Here is a 25,244-nt window from a genome sequence, read left to right as displayed (position 1 = left end):
GGTGCCGCCTTTACCACCGAATGTCTTTGAGATAATGAAACACAGTATAGGGATTTCACATTTTTTACTAAATGAGACAGAGAGAAGGCACAAAAAAGAGGAGTACGAGTTGCTCTGGTATCAAATTTAGACCAACGTCCATCACCACGGCGACAAGCGTAATGAGTTCCCAACTCTAGAAGGTTGGCGCCTGAACACCATGAGGTGGGAGGAATGTGTGTGTGTTTGAGAGAGAGAGAGACAGAAGGTATGTGAGGGTATGTAAAAAAGCGAGACAGAGTGTGTGTGAGAGGCAGTGCAGTGTGTACATGTGTGAGTAAAACAGAAAGAGTTGAAAGCATATATATATATAGAGAGAGAGAGAGTGCGTGTGTGTGTGTGTGTGTGTGTGTGTGTGTGTGTGTGTGGTAAGGAAATGTTGAGAAAACACAGAGAGAGCATCATAACTACCCTTCAGGAAAAAAGGCTGTGTGATTCAGCAGTGTGTCATGCAATTCAGAGAGACGTGTGACTAAACTAATCATCGTTTCTGACTTCTCACACACCACAAGAGTCCCTCAAGGTAACACACACACACACACACACACACACACACACACACACACACACACACACAACCCTACCTCAAGGTCTCTATGAGCAAGAGGAAAGGAAGGAGACAGACACCTCATCCAGGTTCCTCAAATATTGAATATCACTATTCATAACACACACACACACACACACACACACACACACACACACACTGTGCCTTATACATGATCACCACATCATGCCAAAGACCTTCTGTTTATCTGTGCAAATTAGATCAAATGGCATGATGGGAAAGGAAAAGACTGAATACAAACAAGTACAGCCTATTCAACCAGATTTCAATTAAAATCAGTGAGTCAATCAGTGAGTATTATACACTGCCCAATGACATACACACACGTGTACACACACACACACAACTAAGACGTAGCCGTGCCAGAGCCCTTTTTACCCTTAGTTAAAACCAACAGAATTATGAAGAAGGAAGAGATTATGAATTTGTATCCTATTCAACCAGATTTCAATCAAATTCTCCAACCATCCTGCTAAAAACAATGTGTGTTTCCTCCACTGCCTAATACACATACAAACACACATGTATACCGATATGCCTTTTCTATGGGACTTCAGTTATACACTGCACATTGCACATGTATGCATCCGCACACTCATATGCATACACACCCATCCATACAAACACCAAGAGGGAGTCCATCCTACCTTGAACTCCTGCAGCTGCTGCTTGATGATCTCCACCTCTGTGCCCACCAGGCCCTGGGCGTTCAGCCCCTCCTCCGCCCTTCCCAGCAGGCCTTGCAGCTCGGCCACCCGCCTGTAGAACTCCCGAACCCTCTCGGCGGCGTCCTCGATCTGGTCCAGCCTGGCCTGGCCCCGCTCGCTCAGCTGGAGGGGGAGGGAAGACGGGAATGGAGGAATCAGTGGATGGATGAAACCCTTTTAACGAAGTATGCACGTTAAGTGCACACTGTTTAATAAAACTGCAGCTTATCTTCTTATCACACAACGGTGCGTTGATCAAAGCTTATCTGACACAAAGTTGGCGTATTAACATATTCTTCCATCTGTAAATCTGATCATGTCAACAGCTTATGCACACTTGCACATCTGCACTGTAAATGTAATAATGTGGAGAACCAACAATGTACATTTGTAATTTTTTGTTGTGTTATTTTCACTATGTGCTATTTGTTTTATCCTCATCCATATCAAATTTATTGCTCCTGCAGCGATCAAACCTCATTAAGATCTCATCTTAGATGCATCAATGAGAATAAAATTCATACAACCAAAATACTGAATTCCCAAAACACATACTGTACATCATGAGATTAGATGAGATTCAGTTAAACCTTCATGATCCACGTAGGAAAATTGGTTTGTTGCCGCAGAAAATAATAGGACACAGTAAAGAAAAATTGCATAGAAATAGAGCAAATGGTGGTACTAAACCTAATGCAACCAACAAATCATGGCGATCACCATCACCATCTTCCCTCTCCCTCACCTTGCCGGCCTGTCGGCTCAGGGCCTCCGTCTCCCTCCTGAGAGCCAGCAGGTCGGGGGAGGAGCCTTCGCGGCGCAGCATGGTGGTGCAGTCCGACCCGTGACCGTCCAGCTCCGTCCTGAGGCTGGCCAGGCGGGACAGGAAGCCCCGCAGGGCGTCCGCCTGAGAGGCCAGGGAGTCTGCATCGCGTCCCACGGGACTGAGGGAGTCCAGTTCGTCGTCCAGGTCGGCGAGGCGTGAGAAGACGTCCCGCACGTGGGACTGGACCTCCCCGACGCCCTGCAGCCGAGACTCCAGGGAGGAAGAGCACTGCTCGATCTGATGGAGGAGAGAGAGAGAGGGAGAGAGGCAGACCAGGTGTTAGAAACAGCATCTCATATATATAAGGCTATTTGGGGAGAAGAATAATGCTTTGTATCACAGTATCCAACTTTTTGACTCGCCAGCTACAAGCTGGTTAACAGAAAAAAATACCTGCCAATAACTATTTTTACCAGCCAAAACAATAAATATACATCTTTCATTGAAATATGTCACCCTACCTGTTTTCATGGTTATTTCGTGTATAGAATCAGGTACTATGTATTGATTTAAAACTTGCTCACTCACACAATGTGATACGATCAAGTTTGTATTTCATCATGAAGTGCAACACAATTCAAAAATACAAAATTTAACCTGGGCCTTCCAAGTGAAGGATGGTCTCTCTACACACTGTGCCATCCTGCTGTTCATTATTTTTGGCATAGAACAACTCTTTGTTTGAAGGTATCCGACCCAACCGAAGAAAAAAAAAGAAAGTATCCAAACAAATCAGAAATGGTGGTATAAATCTCACCTTTGGGGATATTATCTGCATCTCACATTTAGGGACATTTGTGGAATAGAATAGCAATTTGTAACAAAATAACTAACAACACCAGAAATTAACTATGAATAAAGAAGAGGTGGTGATATTTTTTATGAAACAGCTTAGTGCTTCACAGCAGATTATCTAATCAAACCACAAATTAAACTGTGAAGAAAGAGTGGTTATGTGGTTATATTTGGATTTCAAATTTGGGGAACAGAATATGAAGAAAGTGTGTAACCAAAACAGAAAATGAGGCATTAAAACAACAAGCAATTTACTTAAAATAGATTTGGTCAGTGTAGGCACAAGAAAGATACAATAGAAGCATTATCTAAGGGGAGGCTAATCTGATATGAAATCTGATACGCTTGCTGAATCGTCTCCCTCAGCACAGCAACTCCCTTTTGTTGGCTCCGCTCTAATGTGGAACAATGACATCATATCAATATTTTAGTAAGAGGAATAAAACGTCTCTCAGTCAATAACAGTGCGACCTGGTGGTGCCGGCATACAGTGACAGCTCCACTGATTGGTGTAACCTTAAATGGAATATTTGGAAACTGGACAGCGGCGTATGGATGGGATACGTTGGTGTTGGATTCTCAAAGCTCTGGTTTACATTTCAAACAATGATTGAAAGTGCTGAATGTGCACAGTGACCATATATGAGCACTGTAACTCAAATACGTGAACTCTTCTGACAGCTTCAGTCGATCTGCTCTCTCTCAACTCGCGGACACTTGTCTGCTTAGCACACACACACATACGCACACACACACTAGATCTGACACCCTCTCACACAGTGACCCTTGGTATAAATAGTTCCCCTGGTTGTACAACATCTCTTCACTCCAGGCTGCATAAATTGGCCTGGAAATATGAACTCATAAATGTTAGCACTGCTTTCATCGCTTCTCCACATCTCTTTTCTCCTGTTATTATTCCACAGTTAGCGCTACCAACAGGGTGCAAGGTCCTGCAGTGCTTGAATATACGGGTCAAGTATATTTTGGACATTCACTAGCTTTCATTGGAGATCGCTGATCATCTTAAGAAAGAGGAACCCCAAGGAGAACAGTGAAACCCAACAACATGAACTATGAGAGACAAGTACGATGCTAACACTAACCTACAAAGAACTACCACCAAGCCACTTCAAAGCCCTTCTCTCCCTGCTTCTCATCAGAGCGCTACAAACATGTTCACATGCTCTAACAGAATGATTACTGGCTTGAGAGGAAAGCGTACAGTCTGGTAGCGTTTTTGCAGATGTAACGACTTGCAGTTTTGAAACATTAAGCCATGAATCTGAGTTACACATTTTCCCCCCAAGTGGAGATATCGTGCTTTGGAATGAAACTAGAATTTCACAATAGAGTCCTAGCAAGCCTGATATCACATTTTGGAAAAACCATGAGGCGTGTTTGATTTATCTTATCTGCCCAATAGTTTGACCACATTTGCAAGTCTGGAGCATGTTCCAGATGTTTGGCAGGTACATTTATATTCATCTTGGATACTCACTTGACCACACATATCTTAAAACTGAGACATGGTTATTCTCTCTCTGGTTTTTATTTGTATTTGTCTTTTGTCTTTGTCTTTTATTGCTCTGTAACAATTGACAATAAAATTTCACCCGACTTATAACATGTGAAAGCAACATATTTTTTATGTTCCCTGCTCCTCACCTTCTCAGTAACGTCTCCATACTCTCTCTGTGTGTCCTGAGCCAGCTGCTGCAGCCTCTGCGCCCCCTCAGTGCCGCCCCCCGGTGTCTGGGGTGCGTCCTGCACCAGACCCTGGGCCAGGTCTCTGAGGTAGACCACCTGAGGCTGCAGGGACCTCAGGCCCTCCTGCTGACTCCTCAGACGCTCCAGGCTCTTAGCACTGCACGCCTGTACAGGAGAGCAATAAGAAACACGTGTTAAAATGAAAAGAATCTTCCAAAAAGATATGCTTTTGAATTAACAGTCCAGTTTTCACTTGTGCATTACATTGCTTTTATAATCTCATGTCCATTTATATAAATCTAGAACTAAGTGGTTAGTCAAACCATATTGAAAAAACTTAAGCCGCAAGGAGATAATTGTCCACGTTTTTTTTTTTTTTTTATCTTCATATTAGACTTAATGGTTTTGTGTTATGTATGCATGCAAGCTTCATGTTAATTACCTTCACAAACCCTTTTTCAAGAACACTCAAATTAAACTGACAATATTTTCATTACCTGTGGCCCTAGAGCCTCCTGGACTTCTATCTGGTGCTTGGCAGCCTCCAGCCTCCTCTCCACAGCCTGTCTCCCCTCCTCAAACTCCTTCAGGCGGCTGGCCAGCTCCTCCAGCTGGGCGGTGCGGTTATGGATCTTCTCACCGAGCCCGTCCACCCTGCGGTTCAGCTGGGCCTTCTCATCCCGCACCTACAGCAGGTTAGTTTACATTACAGCAGTGTAGTTAAGTTCGTTTATTTTATATATGACTTGAAAATAGACAGCAATACACAACAACAGTCAATACATCATTTGCCTATGACAATTTCAATTTTTTTGTTTTTGAAACAAACCCAAATGTGCTTAAAACACAATAATTCACCAGGCTAAATAATTAAGCAATACAGGATATCAAGGGAATCAAGCAGATAAAGCAAACGTCATCAATTCCATTTTGAATCAATCAATTCAAAACGTCAAAAATTTGCAGTACAATACACTTCACAGTGGAAAACTAATCATTAGATACCTCTTCCTCTCCGACGCGGCATTGCTCCAGCAGCTGATCAGCTGCAGTATTGAAGGCCTCCAGTAGGGGGTGTCGTCTCTCCAGGTCCATGGCCAGTCCTCTGGCCTTCTGCAGGGCTTCGTCCAGGGCCGCCGGGTCCAGCGACGGCTGGATCACTCCATCCTTCTCTTCACACTCTGCTAACCATGGCATCAGCTCGGCTTTGTGCTGCTGGTAGGTTTCTGCTTTGCTCATAGTGGTCTTGAGTCTGTTCTGCTGGTCTGTGATTCTCTGGCTCAGCCCCTCCCAGTCCTGGCGTAAGGTGGCCAGGCGGGACTGCAAGGCCGACCGTTCGTCCCCGCCGGCGGGGAGAGAGGCGAGCAGCGAGGCCCCCTCGGCCTGGATGAGCTCGTAGGGACCTCGCTGACTGGCTATCCCGCGCTGGAGCTCCTCTGTCTGGGCCAGCAGGGAGCGGATGGCCTCCGGCTGGCAGGGCAGGGAGTCGGTGGAGGAGTCTCTGGGGTCCGCCTGGTTGTCCAGCCAGGAGCGCAGCTCCTCAAACATCTGCTGGAACTGCTGGGTGGAGGACAGAGCTGCCTGCAGCTGGGACAGACCGTCAGCTAGAGGGGAACAAACAGAGCACCAAGGATTAGAAACAGTAAACACTGAAAACATATTACAAACAAAAAAGGAGAAATTGAACTTGTGGATTTTTTTTGTTGTATTTATTTCAGTGGATTTGTTCAGAGTTTTTGATGTAATCAAAACAATATTCCCATTACAGCTTAAGGAGGATTAAGTTGTTTGACTACATCAAAAACTCTACTAATTAAGCCATTAATATGGGCTATTATCCCTGAATAGCAAAACAGGAAATACGAGCACAAACATAACCAAAACAATTTAGAAAGTAGACTTATTTAAGGGATTATTTAAGACAAATATATTGGTACTTTGCAAAAAAGTGTGCCATTTGTAAACAAAAGTGTAACAAATGAAACAAATTCTCTCTGGAGATTCTCAGCAGTCACTTGTTGGAATATCATCTGTTAGTTTGCTCTCCAACATGATCACAGAAATAAAAATAAAAATAAAAAAAAAGATTAAAAAAAAGATTTTCTCTGTTGCTTCTGCCTTCCACAGAAAAGAAAACATCCAATAATATTTTAACAACATGTCGATTAGCATAATAGAATGCCAAATGTTTCAAGTGTTGACTGGGTGTCTCCAAACTGAACTGAGAAACATGCAGGGGACGTACTGACTGACCCGTTAAATGACAGAGGTACAATATAAACTCCACCCACCTGCCCGCTCCTCCAGACTCTTCAGCGGGCCGCTCACGCTCTCCAGTCGTTTGCTCAGCTCTTCCTTCAGGTAGGGCTCGGCCACGATGGCGCTCAGCTCGCCGCACAGCCTCTCAGCCTCCGCCAGCTCCGTGCGCCGCGTCTCCAGCTCCGAGCGGATCTCCCCGGTCTCCTGCAGGCGGCGTTTCAGCGCCTCGGGCTGGGCGCTCAGCGAGGCCTGGCCGTCCAGCCTCTCGCCCAGAGCGGACACACTGGAGGAGAGCTCTCGCAACAAGGCCTGGAGGAGAGGACGAGAGGAGGGAGGGCAGAAGGTTAGAAACCGGTGCCGTCATGGTTACGATGTAGACTAAAAATACTGCAAGATAAATAACATCCCACGTCATCGTATCACAGCCTACTGCCCCTGCCTTTTACAATAGAGAACTCACTCTGTATCAGAAACAAAATCACGACAGGGATTTGACATGGTGACACTGGTGCAGAGAGGCATTGACAGCTAACAAGAATTTCGCCGTTCATACATAGTCAAATCAGTATCATGTTTTATTCCACTGGTTTTATGTTATATGTGTGATTTTACAAGCTATGCATCTTCTTTTTTATGTTCTTGGTCCTAGAGGGCTCTCCTCCTCTCCCTCTCCTATCTTTATCTTATATTTGTATTCAGGTGTTTAATTGTTTTTTTTTGCGTTTTTGATGCAATTTCTGCTAGCTTTTGTTTTCTCTTTAAATGAGTCTGTAATGCACTTTATTGACTCTGTAAAGAATTATGCAACTTTAAAAAGTCCTTTGCTTTTTTACAGTGTAAAGGGACAATACAAGAAATTACACTATACTGTACATATTGCTCTTTTTCATATATCCATCAACATTCAATATTCAATGGCTATATGCATTCGAGCAGCACAGCATACATTATAAAAATCATTACTATGACAAGCTGTACAAGCATTAATATTAACTATATATCTAACTATATATAGCTATATAGTGTTCATATAGTTCTGACCTGGAGTCAGCCAGCTCTTACCTGGTAGCGTTCGCTGGTTCCTTGCGCCTGGTCGATGTGCTCTGACCTCTGGGTCAGTCGGGACGTCAGGTCCTCCCACTGCTGGGAGATGGAGCCCAGCTCGGCCCGCACCTCCGCCAGGTCCTTGGGGTCCTGGGGAGAGTCGCCGGCCGGGGAGAGGATGCCCTCTGCGGACTGGGTCAGCTGGTCGTACTGGGGCCGCCGGGTCTCGAACTCGCGCAGCATGAACTGGAAAGGAGAAGAGCGGAGAGGGAAGAGGTGAGAGGTCATTTACATAAACTCAGTGATGTGATCTGGAACGAAGATATATCTGGCTCAAGGCATGGAAAATGCAATCTCCCATTAGAAATGAACGGGAGTTGTGTGTCTAAATAAGATGAGAGATTGAAGACAATCCTGAAAAATCTCATTTTTAATAACTATCAAAGAAATTTCTTCTGATTACTCTGTGGTTACTCTCAGTTTCAATTACTCTCTGTTTCCTTTATATTCTTGCTCAGGTTGTCATAACAGTTGTTGGTCTTTGCAGTGTGTGTGTGTCTTTGTGTCTGTTTCAGAAAGGGGGTGAGAGGTCATTAATCTACACTAAGTGTACAAAATCTAAGGTACATTGTCCTAATGAGTTGCATTTATTTTTACACCATCCATGTCTCCATTGCCTCAAGGCTTAAAAATCCTTTTAAAATGTCTTCTCTCCATCTATATCTCTCCTTCATGACTAAAGTGGATTCAAAAGGGATCAGAGTGTTCAGTCAGTGTATTTCATTGAAAGAACAGGAGTTTCTACTGTTCACTCAGTGTTAATCCTGTAACCATCAACAGATGCAAGTTCTTTTGATTACTCTGTGGTTTTCTTTGATGTATTTCTGCTCAGGCTGGCATGATTTTCGGTATTGATTACCACAGTGTGTGTGAGTGTGTGTATTTGTGTGTGTTTGCCTGCTGGCAGATGTGTCTGTGTCTCTCTGTGTGTCTGTGTCTAAAGTTGCTGCCTCCTACCTGGGCTTGTTGTTTCTGTGTGTTGAGCATGTTGGGGTCGATACTCAGCGGTCCCAGCACGCTCATCATCAGCTCCTTCTCCCTCAGCCACGGGCCCAGCTGATTGGCTGCTGAGGCGAAGCTGCCCAGCCTATCGGCACACGTCTCCAGCTCAGTCTGCCTCTGGGCTGCGGTCTGATTGGCCTTCTGCCAGCGGGAGTCTGGGGAAACAACCAATCAAGACGGAATTGAGAAAACACTGAAACTACCATATGCAAAATGTTAATAAATGTGTATTGATTGAAAAATGGAGAAAAATAGATGACAAAATAGATAATTTTGCTGTATGGAGCAGGTAAAGGAGTGGGGACATTTGACTTTAAAAATTCATAGGAATGTGCAATGGTATTTAAATGTATTCTATCGTCATTGTTCTGTATTTTATGTGTGAGGTTTCTGTCCCAATGTCCTCCTTGGGGGATCAATAGTTTTATTTTTTTAATAATATATGGTTGGACTACAAACAAAAATCAGTATAGAAATGAGGGTAGTTGAAGATTAGAATGGCATCAAAGGAGGTGATGTGACTCTCTTTCTTGATTTGAACCTGACTCTCAATCTAAAGAGGAACAGGAAGAAAAAGAGGAGACATTCTTCTTCTCCTGTCCCCTCCTCCTACCTCTCCTCCTCTCTTCTCTCTCCGTCTCCCTCTCTGACTCATGTTGTGGGTATCCAGCAGTGTGTGTGTGTGTGTGTGTGTGTGTGTGTGCATTGAACCCACACGGGTTTGAAGAGAGGCGTTCTGAAATATAAGAAATAAAGGCGCCCTGCTTGGAATTCGCCTTAAATATTTCTGTCTCAGCTACCTCACAGGAGAGCCTGGTAAAAATATCAAGTGGAAGAGGGAACAAATGGCCTTGACAGGAACACTTCCCACTCTCTCCCTGGATAATATTGATCTCAATTTCTCACCATTTCTTACAAAATATTCTCACAAATATTGAGGCACTTCTCCTGAACCGTCTTCAAAAACACACCACAGACAAAAATGCCTAATCTTTTCTTGTTACTTTTTCCCATCTTTGAGCTCATTTAAAGTTTATAAACTAGTTTGTACTTGATTTGATTGATTTCCAGTAATATCTACCTCTACACATAAACTCCTTACCTTTTCCTTATTCTCTAACTTATTATCTCATATTCATGGAAAAGCCTGGCAGAAATCGGGTAACATAAACTCAATGACTGTCCTCAGGGATCTGCTTCCATTAAACGGCTGACTCTTTGTGTTATCTCTCCCACAGGCAATGCTAGTGCTTTTTCTCTGTCCATATCACTAACTTACAGCACGCATCTCCTGTACCTGCCACCTCCATGTGTCTGCCTCAGCCTCTGATACATTATATAGCCACCAACTTCTTCAAAATGGCTCCCTCCATATGGAATCCTGTTCCAATCAGTCAAGCCTTAGACACTATACAGTATCTACTGTTTATCTGTCTCTACCGCTCACCTACCTCCTGTAGCTGTTGGGAGAGACGTTTTAAAATGTTATTGCATCTATCATTCCACAGGTTAAGTATCTTTATGCCTGTACAAACATCTTGGTCTGTTCCACCCACAAATCTCCACTAGTTTTTGTCTCCAGTCGTCTGCTTTTAGGAGATACAGGCCTCTCATGTATCAGTCTCTTTAAAACGGCGGTCCCATCACCAGATAATAGATCTACAAGCGTGTTTTCATCTGTCCCACACACCTATCTCTTGTAGCTGCTGTCTCCAGGTGTCCGCCTCGGGAGAGTCCGGGTTATCAGCGATCAGCTTCCTCAAGGTGCTCTTCAGCTCCTCCACCTTCCCAGAATGCTCAACCAGCTCCGACAGCAGGGCCTGAACAAGAGGGGGGGAAGGAGAGGAAGCGCAGCAGTTAAGAGCCGAAAACGTCACTCGACTGATTTATTACTTGAAAGGCAGCAAATTCAGAATGCTTTTCAACCAAAAAATAAAAGCATTATAAATTATAAATAAGGCAAATGTGAGATTTCTAACGTTTGTTTGCACTTAGCACAGATATTGATACATAACAAATAGCTACATCAATGTATTAAAGCATTATCCACCTTCCACTGCAATTTTCATAGCCGAAAATTGGTGTCGCTGAAAATTTTGGCTTTGGGAAAGGGCCTAGGCTTGTATGCACACAACGCCCAGCAGGTGGTTTTATTGTGTGGCGTTCAGTGTTCACATGCAATCACCTGGGAATGAGGTTACAGAACTTTCCACTCTCTCCACCCCCGCCTCTCGAGGGTTAAATTAACCCGGTCCTCACCTTGTTCTCCTGGGCCTGGGCGCGCACCAGCTCGGGTTTGGAGGGCGAGGCGGTCTGTCCCAGTTCCAGGCTGTGCTCCCTGTCTCTCAGCCAGCTGCTGAGCTCCTCGGTGCCCCGCCTGGCCTTCTGCCTCAGCTCCAGCGAGGCCTGCTGGCGGCCGTGACGCTCCCTCAGCTCCGTGCCCAGCGCCTCGTACCGCCCGTTCACATCGGACACCGCTACCTGCAGCTCCGTCAGGTCTGCAGGGGGCAGGGAGACAGAAAAGGAGAAAACTGCTTAGAGGGGAGTAGAAAACAGAAGAGCTGAATAGCATAGAGAAGAATTGAATAAAGAAAATCAGTAGAGCAGACAGGAGTAGGATAAGCTAGTAGGGTCTGATGATAAAAATTAGAGTTGTGTAGTTGTGTTGCAGAGTAGAGCAGATTAAAGTGGATTAGATCAGAGTGGACTAGAGAAGGACAGTCCTCTAGTCCCTGCAGTTGCCACTGATAACATTTTTCAAAATGTACAAAATTGGCACCGACAAACGTTTTGCACAGACAAAAAGCTGACAGATACATGGGACAGTAAACAGTAATACAGAGAACAATGCTGTAATCTCTAGGTGTGATCATTAAGGGGAAACACTATACACAGCAATATAGCTGGTGCAGGTCAGGTAACTGATGTTAAGGGGTTTCTTTCAGATATCGTCATTTTCTTCTTCACCTTGGAGTAGATGAAGAAGATAACGAGACAAGAGGATTTAATCAGACGAGGCGGTATTAGGTAACAGAGAGAGAGAGAGAGAGAGAGAAAGGGAGGGAGGGAGAGAGAGAGAGAGCTCACCTTTACAGGTGTGAATGCCATTGACACTGCTGGGACTGGACGAGCCATTGATTTGAAGAGCACCTGGGAGAACAAAGACATACACCTGACTGAGACGGCAGCACTACAACAACACACTTATGCGTGCTTACACACAAACACACACACACACACACACAAATACGACCACTGATGTTCCGACATGTTCAAAAATGTAAACACGTGTGAAGCGATGACACAAGTTCTCAACATCCTCACAAAAACGTGCAAACTTTCTGACACATATTTCACCGCACACTGAGCTCATTGGACAGAAGCCATGGAAACAGACAGCAGCAGGGGACAAAGACATGGCATCCCATAGGCTTCCCATACCACAGAAACTGAATGGGTGTAACAAGAAGCAACAAAAACACTTTCGGCACTCTGTGTAATAGAAAAAAATCGAAAACGTTTATAGCGGCTGGTGAACCGTCGCTTGTTGAAAAATAATCCATTACTTTGCTCTCCAATGCAATCCTAACAACCAATGTGATGCTTTCTCTTTTACCTTGAAATTTCACTGTTACCTCTCAATTAATTATATTCCCCTCTGCCTTTCACAAACAAGGACCCATGAGAAATGAAATGTTAACAATTTAACTATTTATATACAGTAATACAGGACCATGCAGGTCTCTAAGAATGAGAGGCTCCAATATGTATTTCAAAATATGCAGGTGATAGACTGAAATTTGTTGCACATGCTAATTTCCGTGACATTACTTAAATTCTGACTCACAATCTTAACTTAATCTTCAGTCCGATTTTAGCTGTGGCAAAGCAGATTACCATGACACGAGTTGTTTACAACCACAAATTGTGACTCAACCTTCTAATCTGTACACATTCATTTCATTTATTTATTCATTTCATTTATTTATTTTCCCTGGTCATTAATGTAGTTTGTTTACTAGTTAGTTTGGTTACTTAAACCGGTTTTTTCCCTGTTGTGTTTCGCTTTCACGCAGTTACTGTTATTCAGTTGTGTTCATGATTTATTTTCTGTTTCTTTGTGTCTATTCAGGTGAAATTATTTATAAGCCCTTTGGGGATTTTTTTAAAATCTCACCTGCATCGTCTGTAAAAAAGTTCTGTCTCTGTGTTTTATCATTTTATATGGGGAAAATAAATAATGCATGGTAAACTAAAGCTTGTGAGAGTATTGTTTTGTCTTACCAGTCTTGGTCTGGGGGGCGGTGATGTTGATGATGAGCGACTCGAGCTCTGAGCCCGTCTTGTTCAGCTCCTGAACCCTGGATCCCTGCGACTCCCAGTCATTTGACAAGTCCTGCAGGCAAAAATATTTAATATATTTTACTGAGTGATTGCTACTTCATACTCTATAGTCACTGGGTTCATACAGCAAGCTCCTCACACATTTTCCCTTTTGTTTACACCTTTAAAAAAAACAAAAACATTTTGCTGACTCTTTAATCCAGAGCAGGTAGGGGGGCAGTGCTCAAGGACATTTTAACAAGAAAAATGGTTGATGCAGGGATTGAACCTGTGACCTTTCTGTAACGGGACGGTCACCCGAACCACCAGGCCACCCTGCCGCTTTAGTTTTCATTCACATTTTTTAATTTAGCTATACTATAAATTGGAAAGTCCAACATCCACATAGTTGTAATGCTAAATCCTGAAAGCATTGGTATATCTAGGAAATGCATGCACACACACACACACACCTTGAGCTGCTGGACTCTCCTCTGCAGGCCCTCGGTGTTGAGATTGGCCTCTTTGGAGGGCAGCTGGTCTTGAGCTGTCTGCAGCCACCTGAGGAGGGAGCCAGAGAGCCCGCGGAACTGAGCCAGCTGCTGCTCACAGGCCTGGATAGCAGCAAACCTGCAGAGAGGACGACAGCGGAGGAAGGAGATGGAGGGGAGGACAGAGGGGGAAGGAGAGGGAGAGGGGGCGGTTGAAGAGCAGTGATCGAGGGTAGGAAGGAGGGAAGGAGAAGATGAGGAGGAAAGGACAGGGTGCAGGGTTAGGAGGGAGGGAGGAAGGTAAGGAAAGGCAGAGGGGGAAAAAGAAGGAGAAGGAGAGAAGAGAAGAGTGAAGGTATGGGTGGAAGGAAGGGAGGGAATGGATGCATGGATGAGGGCGAGGGACGGGGGAGAAGGAGGCGATAGGGAGGGAAAGGTAGAAAGAGGAGGAGGGAGAAGTACAACAAGGCAGAGAGGGGAGCAGAAGAAGGAATGGGAATGTAAATTTGTCAGTATAAAGTGATAATATGGTCCGTCTTGTGCTGCCTTCATGCTACAGATTCTCAAAAAAATAGAAACAAAGCACTATTGTCGGGGAGCGTTCGAGGTCCCCATTGGCTCTGGGACAACAATAACACAGCCTTGACCTCCCTCTTTGTGCCTGATCTGCCTGGAGCTACGGTTCGAAAAGCGCTGGCTGCCCACAGACAAAACAGCTCTGAGAAGTCGTCTGGCATGGAACAGTATCATTATCATGCTGCTATTTTTCCCCTTCTGGATTCGAGGCTGGGAGTTATCTGAGAGGGCCTTTTATAGGGTGGACAATGAGCCATGGCCATGCTGCTTATATTAGCATCCACGCCCGCTCGCATCAGCTCACACACACACACACACACACACACACACACACACACACACACACACACACACACACGATCTATTCACAAATTGTAGTCAAAGATCGTGCAACACAGTAAAATTGTTAAGAAGTAATCCCTGCTACATGTATATTCCACTAACATTGTCATACATTGAGTCATACATTATGTCAAAAGGTGAAACTCAGCAAAAATTCCAGATTATATACATTCATGATTTACTCATAAATCACAATCGGTATGTATTGCTACCTTATCAGGCATCAAAATGCATCCATATGGCAGCGTTTATTGGCTGCTCTCAAGTGACTGTTTTATCAAACTCATGTATAATCCGATAAATCTGAACCAGACTGATGGTATTTATAAATTCCAAGTTCCCCACTGACAGGCTGCAAGTGTGGCTGCCCACTGGTACTGCGTCAAAAAGGGTCGGCATGGCAACAGGTGTTACACGAACATCACAATTTTAGAAAAGAAATTAGGAATAGCCAGTGACATGGTCAGTTTCGTACAACCAATCACAGTGTTTGTTTTAGGGATAGGCATATCCAATCAAATGTTACATTTTGCTGATTTTGGCGCTATCTGCCTTTGGAGGTTAATCGGTATGGTGTCAGTGTGAAAAGACAGAAAAGATTGGCTCCTATTATACTTCAAAATCAAGCAGGTGACCAAATACAATTGAAGGATTCACAGCTTCCTAAATGCTTTGAATCTGATGCCCCCTTGTGTATTTTATGGTGAACTGTAGTGCAACTGACAAGAGTGGGCTTAAAAAGGCTTGATGTTGTGTTTCCAAGATAAGTATAACAACATTTTTATATTTAACTGTTCTTGTTAAATAACCAGGGATTAAATTTGCATTTATTTTTTTGGTTATTTAACAGGCAAAAAAGAAAAATTCTATCAACTTCCTCAGCAAATTTTTTGCTAATTTTCATCTGGAATTCCTGGACAGTAAACAGTAAAATGATTGGTGCATGGTTCCCTTCAGTTTGGGAAAGTCACTTCCTAAATGGTATCTGTTAACATTACCTTTCATTGATGTTGGCCTCCAGTTGGTTGAACTCATCAGAAACCCCTTTGACATTATCCAATAGGCTTTGAGTGTTGCCGAAAGCTTTTGATTGGCTGAGCTCGGTGCCCAGGTCGCAGAAGGACTTCAGCTGGCCAGCTTCCTGCTCCAGCTCCGACCGGACCTCCTGGGAAAAGACACACACAACTTTCTCATCATCTGTGATCTGTTATCTCTCTGGAAATGAATCCTAATCACATCTGGAAGATTTTTTATGTAAAAATACACCCGTCTTATTAGCCTAAATCATTAAGTGGGACTGCAACAGAGAAGAGAATCCAATCACCCCACTAACTGAGACCCTGTAGATTTACCCTATTTGGTGGGAAAAGTTCTCCGGCCACAGGAAATGACACATCGAAAATTAAGCGCAAAATACAAAACTTACTCTTAACCAGCAGTGAGTGAGTTAACTGACACTGATGCCAATGTGGAAAGTTGCCTAGTGCAGCTTTAAAGCAACATCTACCCATTTGAACTCTACAGAACCACGAAAACCTCTTTGGAAATTGATCAAATTTGAATTAACTTTTGATAAATCTGTCTGTATGGTAAATCGGTCTGTATGACTCTTGATACCTCACTAGAAAAACAGTGCACAGATAAAACACATTTTCAAGAAAATACATTGAAGGCTTGAGGGCTATACTTGTATTTAAGATGGTTTAAGGCCTTGAATTCACTCAAAGACATTTTAAGACTCTTTAAAAAGCTGTTTCTCTAAGTTCGACCCTTCTCGTCACCTCGATGGTCTGCCTGTAGTCCTCCACGCTGCGGTCCGGCTGTCCCACCGGGCTCAGAGCTCTCAGTCTGCTCTGGGTGAAGACCTGCAGGTCCGTCCCCAGCCGCTCGTAGCTCTCCAGCCTGGGCAGCAGGCCTTTCAGCTCGGCTTCCCTCTCAGCCTGGCTGGCCTGGGCCGCCGCGTAGCGCCGGGTCAGATCGCCGAGCGCCCCCTGGAGTCCGGAGGCCGTGGAGGCGTCCGAGCTCTGGAGGAGTTTGGAAACAGAGTCCCGCGTCGCTTCCACGCTGCCCTGCCTGGAGAGCAGCTCCTGACGAAGTTTCTGGGGGAAAAAAGAGGAAGAGGAGAAGCGGGTTGAAAGAAATGGAGACTCACTACTGAAAAAATCACACACTTCAAAAAACAATATTTTGATGCATAAAACCCATGGAATATGACAATCAAGGATGAGAAATTGTTCTGCACACTGAGGAAAGCATTATGTCTTTCTAAATATTCTGCATTGATAGATAGAAGAATTAAAACTAGGAAAATCTGTACATGATGCCTGAATATCTTTTTTTAAGTGCAGGCCATGTTTCTTTGAAATAAATGAATGAATGAATTCAAGTGGTGAAAAACATTTCCTTTATAATTTACTTTCCACATGATTGCGGCCTTTATGGACTATTGATGATGTTTTTATGCTCTTGTACATTATTGTTGTTATTGTTCATTACTGAACATCAAATGACTTTTTAGGTTACGGCTCATTATGTGCAGGTAAACCGACTTTGCTGCAGTACAAGTTTCATTTATTCATTAAAAGACCATTTTATACACTGAGCTGATGAAAAGGGTAATGTGCATACAAAGGAATTGCTGTAATGCAGAGATTCACATCATTTGCCTTCTGCTATTGCCAGTTGTGTTTGAGAGTGAAACTAACTCATTATGTAATATGACTAAAATTATAAGGTATCTGAAGAACAACATTTTAGAAGATGCAATCATTTGTGTTTGGGAAATATTGAGCAATAAACAAGGCACCAGGTTTCTTTTTCCTTAAACAATTATTTTGCATTATTGCATGTTCTTTCTCTGCCTGTACTCCCACCTGGTTCTGAGTCAGTGCGTCCTGTACAGCCTGTGCGCTGGGCTGGACCGGTCCGGGGTTCAGGACCAGCTCGTCCAGCCAGGCCAGCAGAGCCTTCAGGCCCTCCTGGACGCTGACCGACTGGGCCACGGCCGTCTGCAGCTGCTCGGCCCGCTCCGACACAGACGCAGAGAGGGAGCCGAACCTCTTCTCCAGGCCGTCTGAAAGGAAGGAGGGGACAAAATAAAAAAACATGACCTTTTCTCACTCACTCTTCTCTCGTTACCCTGCACCTCTCTATCATACATGATCAGTCTAGGGCCACAGGAAGATTCGTTAGATCTTTTGTCTGGGTGCTGTGGCTCTGACCTCCTTACTATTGGTTGCTCGTAATGTTGGCGCTCTAGAAATTTCAGCTTATAGCTTCATTCTTCTATTTGCACTCATTAAAAGTCACTCTGGATAAGAACTTGTACTTGTGAATCGCTTTGGACAAAAGCGTCTGCTAAATGACATAATGTAATGTAATATAATGTAAGAACATTAGCTAAATGCAGAAAATGTGAATTGAATGTGTACATGTTGTCAGAGTGCTTGTTTTGATACATGTAAAGTCAGGTAGGAAACGGAGATAGCTAAAAGACGAGAAATTACCAGAAAACACAACAGTCTCCACATAGAAGCAGCGGCCTGTGGGAAAGACTAAGGGGACAGAGTTATAGCATTAGTTACCTGCGGTACAGAGGATGTCGACAGCTTTGAGGGAAGGAGATTCCTCTGTGCTGACCAGATCTCTGCCGGCTCTCTTCACCTTCTCCAGCTGCACTGTGCGCTCTGCCAGCTCGTCCTGCAGCAGCTGGGGACAGAGAAAACACAACCGAAGTCACTTCAATAGCTTACAAGGATTTAAAAACAGAGACAAGATTCCTGTAAGTCCATACTTTTTCCAGACTTTGATTTCTTGACTGGATTTGCGGTTTTTGGTCTATACTCAACATGATGTAAGGGCTGGGAACGATGACTGCCAACAAGGCCAGGTCACTAACAACATTTTTCCATATTTTGAGTGTGTGTGTGTGTGTGTGTGTGTGTGTCCTCTTTTTCTGACGTCTCCCTCACTTGTACTTGACATAGTATGTTCTGAGTGTAGTGTGTATGTTCATTTTGACATGTGTCCCTCACCTGTACTTGTCTCAGTGTGTTCTGCAGGGTCTGGGGGTCTGTGTCCCCGCTGGGCTTGGCTATGCTCTGGTTCTGTTCCTGAGTGCTGAGCCAGGAGTGGAGCGACACAGCCTCGTCCTGGTACTGCTGGTATCTCTCCACCAGGCCAGACAGACGGCCGCCCAGCTCTGACGACTGCACAGGGCCCACAGAGAGAGAGAGGATATAATTCACACTGCCAGACTGGAGGAAATGCCTAATTTCAATGTAAATCTTGAGTTCACTTTGGAATTACTTATTTCAAAAATAAATTCTTCCAGAACACTAAATCTTTAACCACTTTTCAACTAAAAAGCCTGCACAATTTCAATATTTCAGCATATTAATCATGCTAAACTGATCGTCCAGTTTCATTCAACACAATTTATACTAATTTTCAGATAGCATTCCAGCAACCCTGACCTTGGTGTGTAGGGTTGTACATCTGTGGTTGGCATCCTGCAGCTTGTCAGTCACCAGCTGCTTGATGCCGTCCAGAGCCGGGTCTGAACCAGCGACCTGCTCCAGAGCTCCCTGCACCGAGTCCAGAACCTTCTGACCCGAGATGGAGACGAAGCGCAGGTCCGCCTTGTGGCAGATCACATCCTCAGCAAGCTGGGGGAAGAAGTACAGCTTACAGATCAGTTTGGAGCAGATGTGCGCATATGTATGTGTCTGTGATGATAACATTTGTAGAAAAACAATATTAATTTAATTAATAACTGCTCCAGTGCAGCTGCTCAGTGGCCAGCAGTAGAAGACTGCGGTTACTGTGTGAGTGTAAAGCAGGGTGATGCCGCATGCAAACTGAGCCAATTTTCCCTTGGTAAATACAGGTTAAAAAACCATTGAGTTTTTACTCAGGATTAGGAAACATCTCTCAATGTGTTTGGTTCCAGCCAAACGTATAAAGAAATTTTCATGATATCATGGACAACAAGTGTTTTTTGTGCACCTTTTTGTGCTCCTCCAGCCTGCCTTTCAGGCCTTGTGCATCAGTTTCTCCTTCCCCCAGGGAACGGAGCTCCTGCTCACTCTTCTCCAGCCAGGTTCCCAGGATTCCATGTTCCTGCAGGAACTTGGTCAGTTCGTCCCTCATAGCCTCAGACTTCCTCAGACGGTCCTAGAAGAAGTAGCAGTAGCAGTAGCGGTCAGTTTCCTATTTTTCTTAAAATGTACTACAGGGAATATGTGAGGGTGCAGAGTGGGTACATTTATCTCCATCACTCAACATTTAAAGCCATCTTGCCTACATCCAGCCTTCTAACTTGCCCATTATTACTCGATAGCCACATTCACTTTGTTTCGATTCAGGATGAATTTCGGGTATCATCACCCACACCCCCATTAAGTTGCTGTTGCCACAACAACTGAAGTGATGAGGGTACAAGGCACATAAAGCAGGCCAGGAGTCCATACTGTAGACTTAACATTAGTAGTGACAGTACTGAGTACCTGGCAGCTCTGCAGCCGGTCCTGGTGCTGGGCCTGCAGCTGGTCCAGAGCGGCCCGGAGACGCTGCTTCTCTTCGGGAGGAACAGCGGAGTCGGGTTGGTCCAGGAGGGAGCGGGTCGACTGGGTGACCTGGAGCAGCTGGGACTGCTGGGACTGGAGCTGCTGCAGCTCCGCCTGGGAGAGGGGTCAAAGGTCAAAAGACGTTAAATGTTGTAAGATGTTCAAGTCAAAATGCGCTATGCCAGAAAATAGGAAAATCATGACTGAATGGACATGCCAGTATTCAAAACCTTTAAATTTGACCACTATCATGGCAAAAAAAAATGTTTTAATAAAAATTGCAAGGATTCAGTGTTTCTTTCCCCAAGAATAGGGAAATCAGGGAGGAATGTCCATCATGCCAGCTGTGGATGAAACTGACTGGCCAATAAAAGGCTAGTTTGTATGGTTCTGCTATAAATACATTTCCAAAACTCCTGTTTCTTTATAATTACTGTAAGTCAATACATCCTCACAGGGGAAATTATCAATTATAACCTTTTGGGGGATAACTGATGAGGAGTATTCATTGTTCTGCTAAAATACATTTCCATAAAGTGATTAAAAAAAACCAGGAACTTATAAATACTTTCTCATAATGCTGACAGATGTCCTGTTTCTGACCTGAATCATGTCTGTGTGTGACAGCAGAGCGCCCTCTGGCTGTGTGGAGGAGAACGGTGCGTCAGCAACATCCAGAGCCGCTCCAGACCCGACTCTCCTGCCAGGCTGGTTAAGGGAGGACAGCTCCTCCAGCAGAGAGTCTATCTGGCCCTGCGTCTCCTGCAGCTCCTCCACTGCCTTCGCCTGGAAGAGAGCAGAGGGGAGAGAGGAGAGAGGAGAGAGGAGAGAGGAGAGAGGAGAGGAGAGGAGAGGAAAAAGAGGATGAATGTTAGAGAAGCTATAAATGAACAACAAGATATTCTATCAACAACACAATATTCTATTCTAATATTCTATGATAAGTGAGTAATATAAATGTAAAACCGCTCTAATCTCCTTACCCTCTGTGTGTTCTGCTGTACGGTGGTGCTGATGGCCGTGTCCAGCTCTGTCAGCGACGTGTTAGCTGAGTCTGTCAGTGTGCTGTACTGCTCCTTCATTTTGGTTAGCGCCCCCTGGAGGTTCTCCCTTTCATCGGGGCTCAGACTGTCTCCTCGCTCCGCCAGGAAGTCCTCCACAGAGCGGATGGCCTCGGCCACGCCTTCTCTTTTGGTCTGGAGGTCCTTCTGCACCTCCTGGAGAGAGAGAACAGATGTTTCAAAGGGGTTTGAGGCAGCGAGAATGAGAGAGGGACATAAAGAGAGGAAGTGTGAAGCAGGATAATGAGATAAAACTGTGAGGATTGCAGGTGAACAAGTTAGAGTAGGTAGAGTTAGCTCTTGTAAATAATCATATAAATCCAGTGGGTTAAAATCATGCTGAAATTACATTATAATAACAATAATAATGTGCTGAATCCACATGTAAACATGCAGGAGAGAATACTTTGTGTGTTTTTTGTGTGTGGGTATATGTAAGGTATTAGAATTCAACATTTACTATATCCAATTACATATCAACTTATATCATTTTTATATTTATTCAATTTATGACATTTATATCTATTATTTAAGTTAATACAGCCCTTTTGAATCCACTAGTAGGGTAGGGGGAGGGTGAGAGTCCCATACCTTCAGTTCTCTCTGCTTCTGTTGCAGGACGCTCACATCACCCGACTCTGCTCCGGGTTTCTGATTGGCCAGCATGCTGGCAGCTCCAGCTAACCACATGGTCAGGCCTTCTAGTTTCTGAGAACACTCAGCTTTCTGCTGCTGGACCACCTGAGAGACATGGAGGAGGAGAGAGGGAGGGAGGGGAGAAGAGCGAAGACCCGCAAAGGAAAAAAATGTGAGCACATACAGATATTGACTTTTATGAATCCCGGACAGTCTAGCACATTACAAATACATTTTGCATGTCTTTCCTCCCAAAAAACCAACCCTCATATATTTTGTCCCTAAACCATTTCTTGTGTAGTGCACACTTTGCCAAGCTTTGAGCAGATTGTGTCCAGAGTTCACACTTAGAAACACAGGCAGACGTACAGACACACACACTCTCTCCTCATCAACATGTTGATCAAGCCATAACAAACAATACAAAGAGAAATCAAACAAATATTTGTTCTTTTTCTGTTTTTCCCCTTTCTCCCCTGTATTCAGGTGAGATGCGAGGAAAAAAAGGATTAAGCATTGTAGCCAGCAAGGCTTTTCTGCTATCAAATCTCTAGCCTTTTCCGCCGTGACGCAAGCGATTCCCTTCAGTGGCAATCTGGAAGAGCAAGGCAAACAGGTTAATAACACACACATGTTATAGAGACATGCAGAGTAGCAAACACGCTGGCATGAAAGCCTGTGAAGTAGTAGTAGTGATGGTGGTGATAATGTCAGTGTCAAGTGGCAAAGCTTTTGCGACAAGAGCAGCAGCGGTTTGCTATCAATGGATGAAATGATGGTTTTGTGAGAATAGGTTTGAGGGTATAGTATGGTACTAGAAGTGAAAACTGTGGTGGAGGTTAGCTTGTTTACATCAGGCTTTTACAATTGTTTCCCCTTGTGAGTCCTAGATGAGTTTGATATGATGTTACATGGGTGTGGGTGCAAAACAGTGCAAACAGATCTGACTGTAAGAGGGCATGACAATAGTTACAGCATGACAAACTTAGCTAGTGAATAAAGTATATTCTACAGGATATATGATTATGTTGACAGTGTATTGGTGAGTAACAGCACAGCATTAAAAACCGATCCGACTCAATTGTCTTTGTCCAAACCTCTCTCTCCCTTGCACTCTGCCTCTGTCTCTCTCTCTCCATCTCCTCCTCTTCTTTCACCCTCTCCCTGCGCTGCCGCTCCTCCTCCCTCTCTCTCTGGGCAGAGAGAGCATCGGCCCAGGCCTGGGCTTGGCCGGAGGCTCGGTGGAAGGCCCTCTGGAGCTGCTGGAGCTGCCCCAGAAGGTGCCTGCTCTGCTCGGGGGCCAGGTCCTGAGCCCGCTCCGAGATGAACACCTGGATGTCAAAGGCCACGTTGTTGACCTCATTGGAGCGAGCCGTCAAGGAGGACTGGAGCTCCTAAAACAGAAGTGAAACCGAAAGGACAGACGGAGGTGAGCAGAGGAAAGTGCTAGTCCTGTAGAGTGCAAAGGGTAGAGAAAAGGGACCAACACTGCCAAGTTTGGGAGTTTAGTTCCCACTGAGGCACCAACACCAGAAATGTATTAACTCATGGTGCTGCAAGGCACTTTGTTTAAAAGTGTCTATAAAACAGCATATGTTAGTATCATCAGATTTAATGAAACAGTTGACAGTGCATTAAGAATTGCATGAGATGCAACTATGCATGAGAATGTGCCTTTTATATTTTTGCAGTATATAAAGCCATGACACTGTGGGCTCCTTATATAATTAACACATTATTCCCTCAAAGCTATTGAAAGTTATGGTAATTTTTTAATTTGTATTTAATTCATGAGGAAGTGCATTTATGTTTTTCCCATATGCAGAGCCATGATGTTGCGTGTTCCTTGTTTAATTAGTACTAAGGACTAGTGTTGAAGGGCTATGGAACTGATCTTGCATTAAAGCCTGACAAAATGTTTTTTTTCAGTATGTAAAACCACAATGTTGCGCGTTCCTTCAATAAGTAGCACTACTAAGACACTCTCCTTCACAGTTATGGCAACTTACCTTGCAAAGATGCAGCTGCTGTATGAGCTGATCATGGCTGTTGTCGCCCTCTGTTTTCTCCATTTTTTCCATCCCTGTCATCCCTCCATCCATCTGGGCCTCTGTCTCCCTCAACCAAGACAGCAGGCTCTCCACTTGTCCTCCAAGAGATTTCTGTTCAGCTGTTACTGCCTCCTGAGAGAGAGAGAGGAAAAGAGAAGGACTGAAAACAGGTGATGATCCTGTACTTCAGGCAAAAAATATTAATGTCGGGCATCATAGTCTTGTCTGACGCATTAGTTCAAACATCTACACTGAGGCAATAAGAAAATCCTTGTGACCAAAAAGGATTATTGATCTAACAAATCTCGGATAATGTTCCTCATGTGAATAAGGGTTCCAAGCCCCCTCTGCTACAAATGAGCACTTAACAGTGTCCTGCTGTTCCATTCTGGTTTTCTCTAGACTGCTCCTTTTACCTTGTATGAGTCTCTGTGGTCTTGTAGGCCTTGCAGAATACCCTCAGAGAGGCCTCTGGCAGCCTCGTAGCCCCGAGCCAAGCTCCGTCCATCCTTCTCCAGGGCCAATAGGAGCTGAGGAGGGACATCTTTGGGGTGGGGCTTGAGCAGTTGCTCAGCAGCCTCCACTTCCTTGTTGATTTCAGGTTCTAGGTCGCGCAGTTCAAGGTCCAGAGCCTAACAAAAGGATTAGTTTTCTTAGTACCATTTGGTAACACACACAATTGTTAAATCAGCTTTATCCTTGTCTCAAAGTGGTTACAAAATGCACTATTCAAACTGCAAACCAGTGAAATACCAATAACACCATAGTCCAACAAAGAGTCCAACAAAAAAACAAAAAATTATAACAGCGATGAGAGCTATCATGAGATTACGATAGCAATGGGTATATCAGCTAAATCAGTATGCACATTCCTTTACCTCTGTCTGTCTGATGATGTCATCCAATGCGATGAGGCTGCGGCCAATAGACTGCTGTTGCTGCTGTTTGAGGCGGACCTCGATATGCCTCACCATCGAGACAAGGGCTACGATTCGCTGGTCGTGTTCCAAGCATTCCTGCCGCATCAATGATGACTGAAGGAATGGGAAAACAGCAAAAAAGGTAAAAACATGCAGAAAAAACACATCCATAATAACACGGATAGTTGTAAAAATATTAATTTGGATGTTATAAGTCATTACCCAGAACAGAGCGATATTTCTTTCCACAATTCTCTATGAAAACCC

The 25,244-nt window shown here is 44.2% G+C and overlaps 1 protein-coding gene across 1 annotated transcript in view; it reads right to left on the bottom strand.

Annotated features, from left to right (window-relative positions):
* The window catches only part of LOC139911812 (microtubule-actin cross-linking factor 1, isoforms 1/2/3/4/5), a 241,866-nt gene that overhangs the window by 67,072 nt on the left and 149,550 nt on the right, over positions 1-25,244 (bottom strand). The window contains exons 37-64 of the mRNA XM_078290250.1: positions 24,936-25,091; positions 24,474-24,689; positions 24,016-24,189; positions 23,104-23,400; positions 21,962-22,111; positions 21,293-21,526; positions 20,913-21,095; positions 20,250-20,423; positions 19,750-19,917; positions 19,218-19,409; positions 18,777-18,950; positions 18,327-18,450; positions 17,616-17,815; positions 16,524-16,841; positions 15,741-15,907; positions 13,807-13,963; positions 13,295-13,406; positions 12,098-12,160; positions 11,270-11,508; positions 10,701-10,830; positions 8,966-9,165; positions 7,967-8,194; positions 6,937-7,213; positions 5,651-6,249; positions 5,143-5,331; positions 4,604-4,810; positions 2,060-2,377; positions 1,255-1,437 (exon numbers count right to left, since the gene is read on the bottom strand). Coding sequence (XP_078146376.1) covers positions 1,255-1,437; positions 2,060-2,377; positions 4,604-4,810; positions 5,143-5,331; positions 5,651-6,249; positions 6,937-7,213; positions 7,967-8,194; positions 8,966-9,165; positions 10,701-10,830; positions 11,270-11,508; positions 12,098-12,160; positions 13,295-13,406; positions 13,807-13,963; positions 15,741-15,907; positions 16,524-16,841; positions 17,616-17,815; positions 18,327-18,450; positions 18,777-18,950; positions 19,218-19,409; positions 19,750-19,917; positions 20,250-20,423; positions 20,913-21,095; positions 21,293-21,526; positions 21,962-22,111; positions 23,104-23,400; positions 24,016-24,189; positions 24,474-24,689; positions 24,936-25,091 — 5,829 coding nt within the window. The remainder of the gene's footprint in view (positions 1-1,254; positions 1,438-2,059; positions 2,378-4,603; positions 4,811-5,142; positions 5,332-5,650; positions 6,250-6,936; positions 7,214-7,966; positions 8,195-8,965; positions 9,166-10,700; positions 10,831-11,269; positions 11,509-12,097; positions 12,161-13,294; positions 13,407-13,806; positions 13,964-15,740; positions 15,908-16,523; positions 16,842-17,615; positions 17,816-18,326; positions 18,451-18,776; positions 18,951-19,217; positions 19,410-19,749; positions 19,918-20,249; positions 20,424-20,912; positions 21,096-21,292; positions 21,527-21,961; positions 22,112-23,103; positions 23,401-24,015; positions 24,190-24,473; positions 24,690-24,935; positions 25,092-25,244) is intronic.

Source organism: Centroberyx gerrardi, chromosome 19 (assembly GCF_048128805.1).
Source record: "Centroberyx gerrardi isolate f3 chromosome 19, fCenGer3.hap1.cur.20231027, whole genome shotgun sequence".
Taxonomy (NCBI): domain Eukaryota; kingdom Metazoa; phylum Chordata; class Actinopteri; order Beryciformes; family Berycidae; genus Centroberyx; species Centroberyx gerrardi.
The sequence above is the reverse complement of the archived record's forward strand: the minus strand, read 5'-3'. Positions and strand labels throughout refer to the sequence as shown.